This window comes from Esox lucius, chromosome 5 (genome assembly GCF_011004845.1).
Source record: "Esox lucius isolate fEsoLuc1 chromosome 5, fEsoLuc1.pri, whole genome shotgun sequence".
Lineage (NCBI taxonomy): Eukaryota > Metazoa > Chordata > Actinopteri > Esociformes > Esocidae > Esox > Esox lucius.
Window position 1 is genome coordinate 23,747,269 of NC_047573.1, and position 20,051 is coordinate 23,767,319.

At 39.9% G+C, this 20,051-nt stretch overlaps 1 protein-coding gene across 1 annotated transcript; it reads left to right on the forward strand.

The window, feature by feature from the left end:
• Positions 1-7,702: 7,702 nt before the first annotated feature.
• lrrc3ca (leucine rich repeat containing 3Ca) lies at positions 7,703-18,093 on the forward strand. The gene is made up of 2 exons (XM_010894519.3): positions 7,703-8,476; positions 16,707-18,093. Exon 2 carries the CDS (start codon positions 16,791-16,793, stop codon positions 17,586-17,588), a length of 798 nt encoding a protein of 265 aa, XP_010892821.1. The 5' UTR covers positions 7,703-8,476; positions 16,707-16,790; the 3' UTR covers positions 17,589-18,093.
• The last annotated feature ends 1,958 nt before the right edge of the window (positions 18,094-20,051 follow it).

Here is a 20,051-nt window from a genome sequence, read left to right on the forward strand (position 1 = left end):
TCCAATCTTTTTCTGTCCAGTGTCTGTGTTCTTTTGCCTATCTTAATCTTTACTTCTTATTGGCCGGTCTGAGTTATGGCTTTTTCTTTGCAACTCTGCCGACAAGGCCAGCATCTCAGAGTCTCCACTTCACTGTTAACGTTGAGACTGGTGTTTTGTGGGTACTATTTAATGAAGTTGTCAGTTAAGTAGCTGTGAGGTTTCTGTCAAACTAGACTAACAAAGTGCATATTTTCCACAAAGTATTTGCTATACTCATATCATAATTCTGGTTCATATAATGATCACAGAATTGTCTGACCCAGTCAAAGAGCAAGAGTTGCATATTACTAACTTAATAGCAGTTACCTATGGTATGTTATCTGATAGTTACAAAAATCTTAGTTGAATCCATGCTAAAAAAAGAAAAAGGTGACAGTGCAAAGTGTCGGTACCTCCATGCCATTATCTGAGCCTTATGCCTTCACCTCTGCTATGGGAATGCTGATGTCTCCTTATTTGTTCATCCCATTATCTTCATAGAAATCTGGTATGACTTTATCCTGTCTGCAGCTTTATATATTCTCATATGGGCTCTGTTCTGTTTGGTTTAGGTTTGTGAACATAGCCCGTTACATTAGTTTTTTTTTTGTTCTTACTGTACACGCAGCCTGTCCTTGTCCTTATTGTCTCCACCTGTGCCTTGTTTGCGCCCTCGTTGTGTCCCTATTTAAGTTCCTCCTGCCCCACTGTTGCCTTGTTCCTGCCGTTTGTACCCTTTTGTTTTTACTTAGCAAAAGGTAATTAAATTAGCCAGTGATCGAGTTGCCTTTTTGAATCCTCTGTGCCTGTGTCCTTCTACCCATGCCAAACCGTGACAAATTCCTAATGTCTTGTCTGCATTAAAGCGCACCACATCCAAGAACACACAACCTTCACCCACTCAAACTGACCTACTGGCCTTTACAAGCCCAATTCCAGATCAAGCCTTCTCCCTACCTGGCTCTTTGCTGGCTCTTTGGCACAGAGTACAAATAATGTGGATAATTGGACCATTATCTCCAGCTCCTCGCTGCATCCTGACAGATTCCCCACGGTGGCAGCAAAGTCCTTAGCTGGCCAGTTTTATAGGAAACATACAGTCCTTACTTTGTTTTGACTGTGCTGTCCTCTACTGCATTGGCTGTTCTGTGAAACACACGTCTATAAAGTCTGAACTAAACCAGAACCAATAATAGATGTCTATGCTGGGTCCAGTTAAGAATGGAACAAAACTGCAGTTGTGTAGTTGTTTCTAAACATGATTTTCAATGGGAGTGTAAATCAAGGCTGGTCCAGACCCCACCACAACATATAATAAATAGAAGGCTGGGGACAGGACCAAAAAAGACAGCATAGTGGGTATGATATGTGATGGAAATTCCAATGTATCGACACTCGGAGTAAGGGACACAGAGACAAAATTATCTTTGTACATTATAACCGTTTTATTAACTATTATGCACAGAGACTATTATGAGAGACACGTCAACCGCTTACACACATAATCGTCTGAGGTGTCTCTAACTCCATACATGAACAATCCGTATTTATTACATAGAAAAAGGGGTGTGGTAAGTTGTTGCCCATCGGTCTCAAGTCAATCAAACACATGCCCTTTGTTCTATCACATGTCCTGGGCTTGACACAAGGGACATGGTGTCTTCCCTCATGTGGTTAACTTTCTCAACCCTTAAGGGAAACTTAAAGCATCTAGACAACCTCCAGGTCGGCAGATGATTAACCCCACAACCTACTGTGACCAATCAAGAATGACCCCTAAGACATATACCAGATCCCTCTCTCCTACGTTCCTAAAGAACAGAAAGGACTGACACCCTTCTTTGTCTAGGCAGGAGGACATGGCCCAAATACCTAATAATCCTCTGATATTATACGGACATGTGTGTCACAATCAAAGTAAAGATTTACATACCAGCCAATAGAAAGACAGACATTTCTCAAATGTACCTTAGTTCAAAATTTCCATAACAGATATTGTGACCCATAGAATTGATATTCACTCTTTGACAAAAACATCTTGAATCTAAATGTGTTTTAAAGCTGTCCCCATAAGAGAACACTTTAAAAACATTCTTGGTTGCAATAATGACACTATTTGGTTCCATATAAAACCATTTCCACCGAAGATTCAATATAGAACCCAAAATGGTTCTACTTGGTACCAAATGGTACCAACATTTCTTATCTGAGAACCATAAAAGACCCAGAACCTTTTTTATATGTGTCTAGGCTGGAAAGGAAGGTTCTAGTCACAAAAATGCAGTATATTCACAAATACTGTGTGACACATACTGCATTTTCAAGAGAAACACCAAGATGCAAATTTGTTAATGGTCCTTAAGGCTCCTGTAGCAGCTGTAAATGAATTGTGCAACAGAGAAAATTGTGCATGATTCATTAAGCATGTACATTTTATCTACTGGCCTGTCCATGTTTAAATGAGAAGAGTAAGCCATTACGTATACCATGGCAAAGTGTGGGATAGCTGCCTGTTTTCCATCAGTACAGCCGACTATCACATATTCACACACGCTCACAATGTACACACACACACACACATGCATAATTAAAGTTTAAAAGGTTTAAAGTTTAAAAAAATACAACATTTCTGGCTATGTTTTGAGCACTTTAAATTTGAAATGATCCAATAACTAAGAGGTCTATTTCTGAAATTGCAGCACATATTGTACATAGACCCCCCCCCCCCCCCCCCATTTTAGTTTGTCAAAGTAGCCTGCAGCCATCTTCGGTTCCAGCTTGTTTCTGGGCATTTTTGCCTTCAGTCTTGTTTTCAGCATAAGTATGCTTAATTGGATTGAGTGATTGACTTAGCCAAGCAAGAACTTTCTGCTCTTTCTACAAACACTGCAGTGAGTTTCAGTTCATTGTCCTGATGCACCATAAAGTGATTTCCAATTATATTAGAGCCATTTGTTTGTATCTTAGCAGAGAAGGTACTTCTGTACACTTCAGAATTAATCCTCCGACAGTCACATCATCAATGAAGATGATATGAATGTCAATGAAGTGAGCCACTTCCAGTTGTTACCATACACATCAAGAAACATAACCCACTTTCACCATTATCACCGGATGGTAGTGAGCTCCTCTTCCCATCACTCTGGTAAAGGTTCACTCTCTGTAAGGCACGTTTTCGGCAAACCCGGCCATTCTGTTGTTGGGTTTACCGGTATAGTAGTTAGCACTTTGTGGTGTATCTCTGCTGGTTTACTTTTCTGCTTACCCTCTTTGACACATCTATGCCTACCTCACAGTACTGCCAGATTGGCAGTAGCCCTTTTGACTTGAGCGTAAAAAATATTCTACAATCACCTCCTGTATTGATCGACCAGGTCTTTGCCGCTCCTGAGCTCAACAGTGCTATTTTTTGTCTTCTTCATTCACCATACTGACATGTCCCAAGACGGCTGAAACAGTAGCCAGTTGTTTTGCTCTTGTCTCACTTGTCTTACAGACATGCAGTCTGAAAGTTGCATAAACATACAGGGCTGGGACTGCCAAAAATCCATGCCACCAATTGACATTCTTAACTTGTCTTAACAACATACGATGGGATATAATCTTGCCATTCTATTTGTGAGGCTCAACTGCCTTTAATGTAGAAGCATCTTATAGGGTACCCTTTAAACTGAGCTGGACAAAACCCAGCTCCAGTTAATAATCGAATAAACAGCCCACTTCTAACCCTGCATTATGATATCTAGTTTGATCTGTTAAAAAATCACCTTATCATCAACACACTCAGACACAGACGCACACACACACACACACACACACACACACATACACACACACAGCCTCTTATTGAAGGGATAGACTTCAGAATACACAAGCAGGCTGAAAATAGAAGCACATGTGAAGTTAAAGAGGTACATTAGTAATGTAGTGAGATGGACACTGGCTGCCTGGCTTCCTGTTTACTTATTGATGTTGTGTTTTGGGGCCTTGATGTGGTCTGACTGCCAGGGATAGCAGGGGAGACATATTCTGGATGTGTTGCAGATCTGTGGATGGCTGTCTAGGGCTCGCTGGAGCGGCTTGATGTCCTTTGTCAAACAGGGATAGCTGGTGCTAGAGACAGTGGATGACAGATAAAAAAAATCTAAATAAAGTTAAGCATCTGCTTGCAACAAACTCTACAAAATAGTTTTACTGAAAAGCTGATGATGTAAAAAAAGACATTTTGAATAAGAGGTTCCAGTGATCTTTTCCAATGAGCTCCTGCAAAGGACCCACGTATGAAGGGACCTTCCCCAGCCTGCAGGTTTCAAGGTTATTTGTCAAATGCACCATCAAATGCAAATGCATAAAATTATTGTTACATGGCACTCGACAACTACGCAGTGAGAGTTAAGAAGAAGAATATATAAGCAAAAATGTAGCCAGACAAAAAATTATAATAAAATAACCAACAATATACATAACACTGTACACTAGCAGCAGTTTTTTACTGTAAACTAGAGAATTTAAGAAACATTTATACACAGCAAAACTACAGCATGAAGATAAAGCAATTATATACATAATACATAATATATACATATACAATAATATACACATATACAATAATATACATTGCCTGTTTTCTGAAGAAGCTTAAGACAATGCGAGGGTGAGAACCATTAGGAAATGGCCAACCGTCTCTTTCTTGACTTGCAACACAATGGCTATGAATGGACTATGTTTAAACTGAGTCGTAGAAGCAATGTAGAAGTGAAATGCCCGATGTTGAATTGGTTCTGACATTTTGATTTTTCCCCTCCACTCCCATTGACAAATCATGTCTGAAGCTCAGAGGAATGTGAAAATAAGTTAGCCACTCTGGGAGTAGATATGTTCAGAGTCTCATTGTGCCTGTCTCAGGCCATCAACTCAACATTCTTCAACTTGCCCTTCACAAAATATCAGACGCCACCACTTGATTGACACATCGCTTCAAGTCTCCATCATTGCATGCAGGACTGAGGTGAACTAACTGAAGGCCACTGAAAAGTAAAAGCTAATTATTTGATGACTTTATAACATCAAAGAATTGAAGGCCAACAAATAAGAGATATTCACATTTTCTAATAATTTTACATTTCAGTATATTTAGAAGGAATCTAATATAAATGCTCTTTAAATTAATTTGTTTTACTCTGATTGCTTTCAGTTCAAACTGGCACCCAACCTGATTGTCTTTACTTCTTTCGTCCAATCTCAATTACCTTCAGAGGTTTGAAGAACTTCTGCCAAGCTTGTCACATAAATGTATATACAATTTGTATTGTGATGAGGGAATCATCCTGAGATATGATCAACCATCTAAACCATAATTTTCTGTGTGCTGTTCAATTAATGGCACAGTAGGCATCTCTATCTTCTTTTGATTCTATACTTGAAATATTGAATATAAATATTGAATGTACTTGAAATAAAACAATTACTAACAGGTTAAGGTACACATTATCATCTTAAATTAGAGTGCATCAGTGAACATATTAGTTTCATCATTTAGAAATAACAAGTTTTAGATATAGTTACCTCCTATTTCAAGGCAATATATGTATTTGGACAGTTGGGTAGATAAGTGTTTCTGGCAAGCCAGGTGTGTTCTTTTACAAAATTTGTGCAGGCATTAGAGAGCGGTCAAAGTCCAGTCTTCATTAGACTCGGCTTTTGCCTTTGGTGACTACTATTGGTCTCTGTCAGCATGAGAACCAAAGAGGTGTCACTGAACGTACAGGAACAGAACTAAAGCTGGAAAATCTGAAATAATTACTCTGAAAAATGAAAAACAACAGATGTTAACATCATTAAAAAAATACAGCTCTGGTAAGCTTAGCAATAGCAAACAGTCAAGGTCGACCTCTACAGTGGATGACCAAAGAAGAGCTTTAACAGAGATGATTCCCAGCATCTGAGGGGTTACAATGGGTTATCGACTTTAGTCAGTTGTTGCATGCAAAGGATAAGCAAACAAGTAATAAAGGTGTGCTAACAGTGCTTAAATGTTGACATAATATTCATAATATTCACACTTATGTTGCCTTGATATATTGAAATGGGAAACCAATATATACAATTAAAAACTGAGAATCTACACTCATAGTTGTATTTTTTTTAATGAACATTTGAAGACTAGAGCCAAAATATGAAAAACTTGGTTAATGACTCAATAATTTTTTAGGGCACTGAGGGAATACAAGTGACATTCAATTTGGCTGACATGGTATTCTCAAAGTTATTCTATTTATAAGACCTACTACATCATCACATTTGGAAAAAGACAGATAGATTACTCAACGTCTCTATGGGGAATTCATATGACAACTGTAATATATCATAAAGAAAACTATAACTACAGTATGTCCAATTGTATCAAAGGTGCATTGTTCAACTGTGTTGTAGATATTCATTGGAGCATTCCTTGCAGATAAGCTTCACGACCTGCAGTAACTTTGTTCCCCGAGGTGGTGGGGGGAATTATTTTTACGCTTTTGTCCCGTTTGATGAAAGAATGTGAAACAGCCAGGGAAATAAATATATAAGTTTTGAGTAATGTCATGTTCACAAAGACAAGGCATGGCTTTAATCTTGGTCTTGAGATGGGAGCTGCAGAGCCAGAGAGAGAGAGAGAGAGAGAGAGACAGAGAGACAGAGAATTGAACCAGACTCTGGATCTCATAATTAGCTTTCCTTTGGTTCCTCTGACAGGCCTAGCTCCAGTGGTCTTGGCACAATGCTCCCATGTCTTTGTTCATACAATGTTACAACCTACTGGTGAACACTATGGCTGATTACACACCACCCTTGTGTCCAGATGAGCCACCCAGGCTACTCTTCCTTACAGACACAGCTACAGTAGTTGGACAGGAAGAAGGAAATTAACTTGAAGTCATTAGAGGACTTATGAGTCTACCAGTATAAGATAGCCTGCATTCTGTTAATAGCCTACTGAATGCATTCGCCATGCTGCGGACCGCCTCTTGATCGGATGCTGCTTAGAGGAAAGGGAGGCAATGCCTTTAACAGACTGGTATCCTTCTCATCCCTTTTCTGTCACAAATGGCACCCTTCCCTACTATTTAGTACACTATAGAATAAGATGCCATTTGGGAAACAGTGCGTGTGGGCGAGGAGAAACGACTAGTCCCATGTTTTCCTGTTTTATCTTCATGCTCTTCCTGCTATCTAATCTCTATCTAATTGACAAGTAAAAGCCTCATAGAAAAATATTTCCACCATGTCTACTCTGGATCCATTTTGCAGAAGCACCACAGGCCAGATTCCGTCAACCATTCAGTCATGCATACACGACATTGACATTGATTTGTAGGTTTGAGGGAACCCCGAGGGGCAAAGTCGGGTTTTCTATTGACTTAAATTCCATTAATGATATATTTTCACTGCTTGCATGGTAGCCCCTCTTGGATCCCAGCCAGGGTCTGTTATTATCAAGCGTGGTTTTGATTAGATGGATTCCTTATCATTTGGCAGCAGGCAGAAAGTGGCCTACAGACTGCTAAAGATCGTGATCTTTCTGGAAAGGGCAATCTGCAGTTCAAACAATAACAAAGCTTCTACTGCCACTGGTTTTGCTAATGTGATCACTAAAAATGAAAAGAGGGAGCTATGGATGCAAGGACAGACCATGGACTGACCATAAGAACAAAAGTACAGTTTTAACCAAGATTTACTTAGACATGGTTTACAATAATTGGATTAACCACCATTTTGTTATTACGGTGTAGATGAGCTTACCTGAACAGGCATGATCAGTATAAGGTTACATGATTCAAGAACGGCTGTGTGCGCGAGCTTGTGCTTGTATTCTATAGGCTTATCTGGGGGGAAGTATGGAACCATGGGGTACTGGCAATAGCTAAGCAGTTACTCAGAATACAAAAGTTATTGGAGACAACAGTTTAGACATGATACAAAACATATTCAGTTACGTTATTATGTGCGCATTGAACAATCTTTTCTGTAGCCTATGTCTTAAAAGTGTAAATGTATTGCGCTCCGCGGCAGACATTTGCACTTCACAGTATTACTAATAATTGGCAGGATCACACTTGACGAAGCTATCTAGTACCTCGTTCGTCGTGTCCCTGCTATGTGCCAATTTATGATGACTACAGCAAAGTAGCGGTACTGGTTGTCTGGTTGAATGGAAACTAAGGCACCGTTGAGAGAGCACAAGGTGCGTTTACGCTGTGCGCGGCGTTGTCAGTGTGGTAGACCCTCACTTCGGACAAGTTGTGCAAGCCACGACCGAGGACCTCATGGAAGCAACCCAAAATACTGACAAACTGCTTTTTGGAGTGGAATTAATTCTGATCTATTTTTAAGTTTTTAAGGTGTCCGACTTTAAACTAAAACGATTCTGTTTTGTGCTACCTGTCATGCTGAGAGGAAGAAACGTAAAGATGTAAGTGATGCTTGTGGATTTTGTTGACACTATTTGTTCACTGTTGTATAAATAGATGCACCATTAGATTATATTAATAGACTCACCATTATATCTATTAAAAATAACAATCTGTGTCATATAGAGCTATAAATCTATAAATGATTGTTGAAGAATCAGACAAACAGTTGCTTAGCCAGTAGAATAATAATTAGATTATTCAGCCTAAGAAGGAAAATACTTTTCACTTCCCCATGGATAGATGTAGCATCTAAACTCAGTATGTGTTTTTTATTGACACGATGTGGCTTTACAATTAAATGTGGCTATATTTAACTCAAGAAAATGATTCGTGTTAATAACAATAATAGATTGGTAGGCTAACAATAGCCCAACCCATAATTATATAATTATTTTTGAATGGGTTTATTTATATCTGTTTTGTAGTCCAATGTATGAAAACCCAAGTAAACAACTTAGTTATCAACTTGATAATTAATTGCTTCATTGCTTTCATTTTCATTCAAATTATTTATTTGATGATTGAAAGCCTTTGAAAGGGAGGAGTAAAAGTTAAAAATGCCAATTAATTTATGTAGTTGTAACCTACATCTTCATTTCGATTAATCAGTCTAAATTGTTTGGGGGTTTTTGCCCGAAAGGTGCAAACTGTGATAGCAAAATAATTTTTATTTGACTTTTGAATTAGTATAACCATTGACTGTTGAAGAAAATAACCTATAATTGTCTCATGAGCTAGTTCGTACCACTGTCATAACTCATCAATAGCCACAATATAATCTTGTTTTACTCCAATAATTGTAAAAAATGTAATTGTAAATAAGCACTATAATAGCCTCAAGACATGATGATGTATTTGTTATAGTGAATGTTTTGATAGCTGTGCCTATGAAATTTTGAGTGCTTACATCACTCAACTGTTTCACTTGTTAGTGTTTTAGATTGAACTGCCTTTTTTTTTTTTTAAAACACTTGTTCCTGTTAGTCTAACACAGCTGGCTAGGCAATCATCAGTATTAACATTTATTGTATTGTTCTGTAAATGCATGAGGGTCTCAGATGTAAATAGCCATGCTGGTAACAATAATCAGAGACCCAGATCAAACACAGATGGAATTGGGTGACTTCTCAATATCTCTAACTAACATGTGGATATTTCAATAACAGCTTGGGCTTCTGCTACATTTTTCACTCTTTCTATTACTCTCTCACTCTTGTTCTATCCCTCTTATCTGCGTGACATGAGAGGCATAAACAATTTAGTCTTATCATAAATTGTTTGTCTGAACAGAAAGATAACAAAATGAACCACCTCTCCAAATATATAAACAACTTTGTAAGTCCTTTGCTTTGAGGACTTCTAGTTCTATTCTTTCAAGATAATTATGTTAACCAATAAGAAAAGGGAATCTACAGTACCAGTCAAAATTTTGGACACACCTACTAATTTATGGGTATTTCCTTATTTTTACCTTTTTACACATTGTAGAATAATAGTGAAGACATTGAAACTATAAAATGACACATATGGAATCATGGTGAAACCAAAAAATGTTAAACAGATCAAAATACATTTAATATTGTATATTCTTCATAGTCACATTTTGACTGTTTTGCACACACGCATTCTCTGAACCAGCTTCATGGGGTAGTCACCTGGATTGAATTTCAATGAACAGATGTGCTTGACATAATTTATTTCCTTCTCAATAAGTTTAAGCCAATGAGTTTTGTTTTGACAAGGTAAGGTTGATATACACAAGGCCATCATTGTCTGTACTGTAGTAGTGCATATTATGCTTATTTTAGCAAGAACAGCTAAAATAAGCGAAGAGGAACAACAGTCTATCATTATGTAAAAACGTGAAGGTCAGTCAGTCTGGAAAATTTCAAGAACTGCAAAAACCATCAAGCACTATGATGAAACTGTCTCTCATGATGACTGCTCCTGGAAAGGAAGACACAGAGTTACCCCTGCTGCGAGGATAATTTCACCAGAGTTACCAGCCCCAGAAATCGGCAATTAACTGCACCCCAGATTGCGGCCCATGTAAATACTTCACAGAGATCAAGTAACAGACACATCTGAACATCAACTGTTCATCAACTCTTTTGATGAGTCCAAATTTGAGACTTTTGGTTCCAACCACTATGTCTTTGTGAGAGGCAGAGTGGGTGAATGTGCAACAGTGTTAACAGCATGTGTGGTTCTCACTGTGAAGCATGGAGTACGAGGTGTGATGTTGTGGGGGTGCTTTGCTGGTGACACTGCAATGTATTTTGAAATCAATACATGTTCAACCAGCATGGCTCCCACAGCATTCTGCAGTGATACACCATCCCATCTGGTTTTGCGTTTAGTGGGACTGTAATTTTTCTTCCAACAGGATAATGACTCAAAACACACCAAAGAGGAGATTGATGAAGTGCTGCGTCAGTTGATCTGGCCTCCACAATCAGTCAACCTCAACCCATTTGAGATGGTTTGGGATGAGATAGACTGCAGCGTGAAGGAAAGGCAGCCAAAAGTGCTAAGCATAATGTGAGGACTCCTTCAAGAATGTTGGAAAAACATTCCATGTGACTACCATTCCAAGAGTTGCAAAGTTGTCATCAAGGCAGATGGTGTCTACTTTGAAGAATCAAAAATATTATTGGATTTGGATTTGTTTAACACGTTTGTGGTTCCATATGTATTATTTCATAGTTTTGGTGTCTTCACAATTTTTCTACAATTTGGAATATAATAAAAATAAAAAATGTTTCCTGAAACACTAGGTGTGTCTAAACTGGTCATGTATATTCCCTACTCAATATTTGCAGTATTGATGTGTTAGGAATTAAATTCAAGTTGTGTGTAAAGTTTTGAGTTTTGAGTTCTTATTTTCAAAATGTTGTTATTGATGTAGCCTTTAATGTTGTGTGATGGCAATTCCATCGATCGACACTCCTAAAGGAGTAAAAAACAGAGACAAAATTCTCTTGGCACAATTTAACAGTTTATTAATTATTTGCAAATACCCCCCCCCCAAGGACTACATTCCTGAGGAACAAAAGACTGACACCCTTCTTAATCTAGGTAGGAGAACATGGTCAAAAGTACTTAATAATCCTCTGATATTATACAGACATGTGTGTCACAATCAAGGTAAAGATTTACATACCAACCAATGGAAAGACAGACATTTCTCAAATGCACCTTAGTTCAAAATTTCCATAACAGTTGTCAAATTGCTGATACTATTTATATAATTCAAGACTTGGAACTTTAAATCCACCTGAAAATAAAAAAGTTCTTATTTATTTGTTTACATGTAAAAGGTTTAGGAGTTTAAAGGGGTAGCCAAACCATGTGAAACTATGAAACAATGTTAATTGATCCATTAATTCCAATTATGCAATTCCATTATTTAACATAGTCATAGATGATATGTGTTTAACAGTTTTAAGGTGGGATAGCCTAAAAATGGGAAACAAAGTTGGTTTGGTCTCTCTAGCTTGAACAGTTTCAGATATTGTTTTAGGGTTAATTAATGCTAATTAAGGAAATCAGGCTAAATGATATTGTCATCATTTATAAACATTTAAGAATGGGAAATTCCAATAGCCTAAACATGTGAAACAAGTTGTTTTTGTCCATCTACCTAAAAGGGTTCAAGAAAGTTGTGATGGTTTAACACTATGCTAATTATGCTGATTAATAGCCTATAGTTTATAAACATTTGATGGGATTTAAATTAGGACAGCCTTTATGCTTTTAAATTGGGGTTATAACTTGATTGAGAAGCATTGACAAGAAGCATTTTCTATTTGAATTGAAATCTGTATGTCTCCCTGTGGCTCTCATTTAAACTAATTTTAAATGATGCACATTTTAAATGCCTATTTTAATAACAAAATTAAACTTATTATCAACAATCCAAAAGTTAAAGTCTGTTGTACCTTTTAAATATTGTTATATGTAAAAAATATATATAATATTAAAATAATCTTCTCGAGCCACAATAGTTTTGGCATTCTGGATTTTGGAGAGTTGGTTTTGTGCATAGATTTTATCGTTTAAACTTGAGTGAAATGAATCATGAGTTGTGCTTTGGCTTTGGCAAGCAGACCTTATTGCAGAATCTATATCTGGGTATTAAAACTCTTACCCTACAGGGTAGAATCTATATCAGGGTATTAAAACTCTTACCCTACAGGGTAGAATCTATATCAGGGTATTAAAACTCTTACCCTACAGGGTAGAATCTATATCAAGGTATTAAAACTCTTACCCTACAGGGTAGAATCTATATCTGGGTATTAAAACTCTTACCCTACAGGGTAGAATCTATATCAGGGTATTAAAACTCTTACCCTACAGGGTAGAATCTATATCAGGGTATTAAAACTCTTACCCTACAGGGTAGAATCTATATCTGGGTAATAAAACTCTTACCCTACAGGGTAGAATCTATATCAGGGTATTAAAACTCTTTCCCTACAGGGTAGAATCTATATCAGGGTATTAAAACTCTTACCCTACAGGGTAGAATCTATATCAGGGTATTAAAACTCTTACCCTACAGGGTAGAATCTATATCAGGGTATTAAAACTCTCACCCTACAGGGTAGAATCTATATCTGGGTAATAAAACTCTTACCCTACAGGGTAGAATCTATATCAGGGTATTAAAACTCTTTCCCTACAGGGTAGAATCTATATCAGGGTATTAAAACTCTTACCCTACAGGGTAGAATCTATATCAGGGTATTAAAACTCTTACCCTACAGGGTAGAATCTATATCAGGGTATTACAACTCTCACCCTACAGGGTAGAATCTATATCAGGGTATTAAAACTCTTACCCTACAGGGTAGAATCTATATCAGGGTATTAAAACTCTTACCCTACAGGGTCTGGAGCCTGCTGGTTTTCTGTTCTACCATGTCAGTAGTTGCACCCACCTGGTGTCCCAGGACTAATTAAGTGCCTGATTAGAGGGTTGCAATGAAAAAAGTATAAACGTTTATTGACATGTCCTTTTTTTTCAGAATAAATTCAAAAATGTTGGTACCCAAATGCAATGTACCAGTCCTCGGTTGTTGATGTTTTTATGTCCTGTGGACAGAATGACTTGATGTATTGATCGATTGATTTAATAAAAGTGCTGTGACTCTCTTTCTGTCCTCCTGTTGTCCCATAGAAGTTCGTTTCATCCTTCCCTCTGTCATCCCTCCATTTTCCACATTTCAAAAAACAGCAGTCACCCTTAGCCCCAACATGTTAATGCTTCTTACATTTTTATAATGAAGTCTTACTTTATATTTTATATTTTATTTCTCTACAGTTGGCAATAGTATGTGGTTTTCTCCATTGTCAATGTAATGCTACCTCTTCTCCTCAGGTTTCTCTCCTTCTCCTTCTCTCTCTCTCTCTCCTTTCCCTCATTCTTTCACAACACTGTTCTTACGTGCCCCCCGTCCCCCCCCCAGTCCTCTGCCTCTGCCCTATTCCCCGGTCAGTAAAATGTCAACATGGAGCATAATGGGAAAACTATGCCTGTCTTGTATCTGAACACTGTAGTACACTCCATTCCATTTAGCCAGCCATTTCATATCCCAAGGCATTTGGTCATATCGTCACTGCTCTTCCACTATGTCGTAAGTGCAGACTGCAGCCTGAAAGACATAGGGCTCGTTTCTTTGGATCTAGGGGAGATTTGAGGCTAATCACCCCCAAATCTATGATGTGACCAGGGCCTAGTAGCGACAGTCTTGATCCACTGCTTCAGATCCAGATCCATTTCTGTTTCTCCCCAGGCTTATTAAGAGGGTGATTGCCCTGGCATTTCTTCAACCGATCTGGTCTATGGCAATGAGTCTTATTAGGATGCGTCCCTCAGACGACTCTCCCTGTCATGTGATACTAAGAGGTACTTAGATATCGATTTCATTTTTTAATCTGAGTAAGTGTATCTTGCGCTGGCCTCCAGCCATTTCAAAGAACTGGCCGAAGTCAAAGAGTTTAAGTTGTTGTTTTTACAGGACAGGGTGTAGCCACTAGCAGCATACACGAAGGCTGTTTGGTTTGCCTTCATTGTTTGTTAGCATTTAGCCTTACAGTGCTGCTGGGTTGGCTAACACACAATGGTTTTTCCCTAAGAGGATTAGTAATGTGATAGCACATGGTTGGTGTTCAGGTATTAATGAAGGGTGTCAGGGTGGGGGAACAGACACAAAAATAAAAAGTGTAAATTACATGACACACGAACAAGTTGTTCCCTCAGTGTTACTTGCACTTCAGACAAAATGACCCATGTTCTCAGTGCATAAGCAGTTTATGGATCAGCCTATTGAACCCTGTGGTGGCATTGAATGACCAAATGGTCAAACAGTTCTCTGACGGTTTTACTGAATACTGCAAACCATTTCATCATAGCACAAAGAATATACAAAGGTAAAAAATAACGATTATGTAGTCTCTGTATCCCTACTTATAGAATGTCAAATGTGGCAATGATATAACCTATGTGTATATTATAATGTGCCAGGTATTTCACTGAAATATGTCTAGGGTTCAAAATATTTGCCTGTTATCCCTGTCACAGTTGTGCAGACATGGATTATGTTAATGGCATCAGCAGCGTTGCACTGAAATAGGCCAGCACTGCAGGGATGTCAATTATCATAGTCACAGTGACACCAAAGCTTGGCTTTATGATTGTTTTTCCTGGAGTGTGAGGGCACTTTTTCATCCGTCTGCTTTCCCTAAAGCTGTAAACCTAAACACACTTCAGTCAACCAACTGTGCCCTTCTGCCTCGTCCCCAGGGGTAGTCTAGTTCTCCTGCATGTGTACAAAGGGACACATTTATTGATTTTTCTTGAGCAAATCTACCTTTCTGCTTTTCTTCTTATGATGATTATGTGGGTGGGTGGGGGGGGTAACTCAGTCGGGTGCAACTTTGTGTGACGGTAAAAGCCATGAGCCACATTCTCTCAAGCAACACCATGCCAATTGAACACATGGTGGTTTATAACAAACTATTTAGAACAGATATTTTGAAAGCTTTGTTCCATTCAACCACTTGTGACCTGGACTTCTGACATTCTGTCGGAGGAGATGCTGGGAAAGAGAACATCGAATTAGTGTAGATGGTCCAGAGGAAGGTTTAAAGAGGAAGGTTTCGGTTTTGCAATATCCATTTCCAGTGCAATGAGCAAATATTATTAAATCAGTATAAATGCTTAGATTAGCACATAATTTATAGGCAATTAGATCTATGGGCAACTGATCAACCGCAGCACAATCGATGGAGCTGAATCTCCGCCACAGTTTTCATTTGCAGTGAAGCAGTGAAGCAGTGAAGCAGCTACAGTATGTGTTGTATGTTCCCTCCTACAAAATCACGTCAATTAGCAGATCATCACAAAGTAAAAGTAAGGGACAGGTTACAATTATATGTCATTTTGAGAGTCTTGATTTCCATCTGCTCACCAGCTTCTCTACAGACGATCATACTCCTTGCCCCGTGGACCCACTGTTTGAACCCCGACATTGCTTTTTGTAGTTACAGAGAGCTAAATCAATCGTGGTTATTAGCTGTGGAATGCATTCTACCCTGCGTGTGTACGTGAAAACGTCCAGGTTGAGCGAGCAGTGGAATAAGAATCAGAAGAGATTTGTGAGATGCACTTGGAGGAAACATGGTTCGGTCTTGAAATGTTCTGGATTCAGTACTTTATATGTAGTGATGGACTGTCATTTCTCTTTGCTTTTTTGATCTGTTGTTGCCGTAATATGGACTACTACAGTACCAACTTAATGATAGCCTTCTGTATACCTTTTCACAACACAACTGATTGTCTCAATCAGTGCTCAGAACATTTAGAAACTCCTTCAACAGTGGGAACTCCTTGAAAGACTATTGGAAAATAATTCCAGGTGACTACCTCATGAAGCTGGTTGAAAGAATGCAAAGGGCGTGCAAAGCTGTCATCAAGGTGGCCACTTGAATCTACAATATAAAATGCATTTTGATCTGTTCTTGGTTGCTACATGATTCCATATGTGTTATTTCATAGTTTTGATGTCTTCAGTATTATTCTGCAATGTAGAAAATAGTCAAACTAAAGAAATACCTTTGAAAGAGTAAGTGTGTCCAACCTTTTGACTGGTACAGTATCTCTCACTAATCAGTGGGTTTTGTGCTCTCCCTCCACCATTCCTGCTTCCCATTTCTCCATAGTCTTGACCACTATCGGGAAGGTTGACACCGGATCCACCCACTTCGCCCAGATTTCTGTGCCCTGGAGCATGCCCATATCCCACGATGCCCCTGCTGGCGAGCGGCTGGCTCCTACGCCATTCGGTGGTCATGTGTCTGCTGCTGCACAGCCTGGTGCTCATGACGTTCTGCTTCAACCACGCCGCCACCAGCTGCTCCCAGCGCTGCTACTGCTCCGAGAGCGATGGCGACGGCAAGACGGTGCGCTGCAGCAACCTGCGCCTCACCGAGATCCCCCAAGACCTGCCCAATGACACGCGACGCATCTACTTGGACTTCAACCTCCTCACGGAGGTCCCCAGCAATGCATTCCTGGACCTCCCCCTGCTAAGCGAGCTGGACCTCTCCAACAATGAGTTAGCCCGGCTGGAGCCAGGGGCCTTCCGAGGCCTGGGGACCTCGCTCACGTTCCTGGATCTGTCCTCTAATAAACTGGTCAACTTTAACCCGGAGGCCTTCGAAGGGCTTCGGGCACGCGCCAACCTGACCAACAACCCGTGGCGCTGCGACTGCGACCTGCAGATGGCCATGCCCCGCGTTGGCCTGGAGCCGCTGTCGCTGACAGGCATCGTGTGCGAGACATCCGACCCTCCAAAAGTGGGGGCGGTTGGTGTGCCCTTCCTACTGGCCAAAGATTTGGACCTGTGTGTGATCACAAAGAAGACCACAGACGTGGCCATGCTGGTCACCATGTTTGGCTGGTTCACCATGGTCATCTCCTACCTGGTCTACTATGTCCGGCAAAACACGGAGGACGCCCGGCGCCACCTGCAGTATCTTAAATCCCTGCCTACCAAGCAGGGCCAGTCTGAAGTGTCTTCTTCCATCAGCACGGTTGTATAGCCCAGGACCAGTGGAACAGCAGGGAGGAGGTAAGACTAGAGTCCTAAGCCTGGCAGAATCGAGGGACTATAGGACTGTAACCTGGCCGCAATCACCCGCCTGGCTGTTCTGTGCCAGCGAAGGACAGTACTACATGGCTGGGGTATGCAGGAAGCCCATCCAGACGTGTGTACCCAATGCTCACTGGTTAATAATTCAACCAAGGGTGGCCCATTAGGAGTTTACTGTAGATGAGTGGGCAGTCTTCTGTGCCACGGCACTTGGGGAGTAAAAAGCAGGCAGTTTCGGAAAAAGTCAAAAAATGGGATTTGAAAGGGATTCAATTGGATTTATGCAGTGGTGCATGCCTTTTGGTGCACTCTTGTCGAAAATGGGGTCACTGAAGGGTCCTTTGGCCACATCAAACAGTAATAAGAAAAGCATCTACCTGCAGCAACACACGCTTTGTAAACGAATCTGTCACTCCATATCCTTCAATGTACAATGTTTTCCAGAAAACATTCAAGCAGTATATGGTCTATTAACAGTGAAATGTAGTTCTTTGCAATTAAACAATGCATTTTATGGGTTTCTTTTTTTTAATAATCGGTTGTTCAGATTGTCTGCTTTCAGCTAAAGAAATTCAACAGATTATATGGGCATGTGTGAACTGGACCATCAGTTGAACCTGCCTGCACTGTATTCAGGCTACTAAATTATGACTGGACATTCATCAGTAATCAATGAAACTCTCATACCGGTAAAAGGCTCAGAGATCTGATTGATGTACTTGTAGGGTGCACCATTTTACAGACCGACATGCTCATGCATGCACACACACACACATCACACCATCGCACACCATCCATCCATGAAACAGTACACCTACAGGCTGCGGTTCAGCTACATATGGTGCTGTAGAAACACTGTTCAGGAGACCCCTCCTAGCTGTACTGTAACAGCTAGCCTTTATCATTCCCACCAAGACAAAAGAGCCGACCAGCACACACCAGGGCACAATGATCCTTCATACATAAATAATCCCAAGTGGGAGAAAATGTGTTGCTGCTGTGTTCCTTTTGGTGCCCTTCTGTTTGCTCATGTTGTAAAGTGCACATTGAGGTCCTGTGGGGCTTGGCAGGGCATTAATCACAGGCCATGATGCTGCACAGCCAGTCCTTGGAGTCAACATTTTCCAAAAGAGCTCCTACGCTCATAAATTCTGCACTTGGAAGTGAAGTGCTATAAAAAAAAAAAAGCTATTTTTTTACCTGTTAAAAAAGAGATGAGATGGTAGTTTAAATTTCACTGTTAATCCAAAGGGGGGATATTAACGTGTCATATCTCCGAGATAGAAAATAAAAACATGGTGGGTCATTGGCCTAGTTAGAGTCTTGGGTGCACAGTTAGGAAAGACTCTGGGCCTTGGGAGAACTTTGGGGAATCTCTGACCTAGTTGTTCTCAGTCAGGGAAACACTGTGACTGCCATATCATTACCCAGGTTTGAAGGGCAGAGTCAGTCCATCAGTCTACAGGACTTGATAGCTTGAAATGCACAAAGTCCTGGCAGCTCCTGCATTGCTGCCAACCTGAAACCAGCAACACCCTCTGGAATTACCCCACAGCAAATGCAAATTACGACACCGTAGTCTTGGGCCGGGTCCCAATGCTCTTGAATATCTCCCTACAGATACAATTGGCACGTAAAAGATCTAGATCGATTTCATATCCATTCAGAATAATGGTGACCAAACCATGTGACCTGATAAGGAATAATGATGGGTCCTAGTTAGAAGGGGATCAATTCATTTTTCTCACAACTAAGGTCACATTATCATCAGAACAGCCCAGACAAGTTAAAAACAAAAAGAAAACAAAATATATGGACACCTAGTGTCTTACTCTATTTTACCCTAGTGTTGCAGAGTGGGGTCACTTTTGGAGTAAGGCCGTCTGCCGAGGCCAATCCCCTGGGGTTTTTCACACCGCATTGCAGGGGCCTTGACCTGCAGGTCCATTGATGCTGCATTAGAAAAGAACGGCTTAATTTGACAGACTCAGCCATAAGGAAGTCTATTTCCACTTCCCCATTAGTGTAATTGTGTTTTAAGTAGAGGAAATCAAAGAAATTGAGGTAAATGAAGTTAAGTGGTATGGAATGAAATGTAACTGAGCAAGACCTGAAGTCAACCCCAAGTGGAAACTCCTTGTTAATACTCTAAGACGGGGGTTCCTTATTCAGTGTGGATCTGCGGACAGCTTTGCCTCCAGCACAGAATTAATATATTCGGTTGGATGTACAGGCCCTCTATGTATGCAAAATTGCTGGGTGGCATCTGAGCCCATCACCTAACTTAAAACAAAAAATTGTGAAATATCTTACTTAATCAATTCCCTAGCACCAACCTTAAAGGGATAGTTTGTCCAAAATAAATGTTTCTCAATGTCAACTCACCATAAGATATTCCTGAAGACACAGAGTC

What these genes read in the sequence shown, in the direction of transcription:
- lrrc3ca (XM_010894519.3), top strand. Translation starts at nt 16,791, where the DNA reads ATGCCCCTGCTGGCGAGCGGCTGGCTCCTACGCCATTCGGTGGTCATG.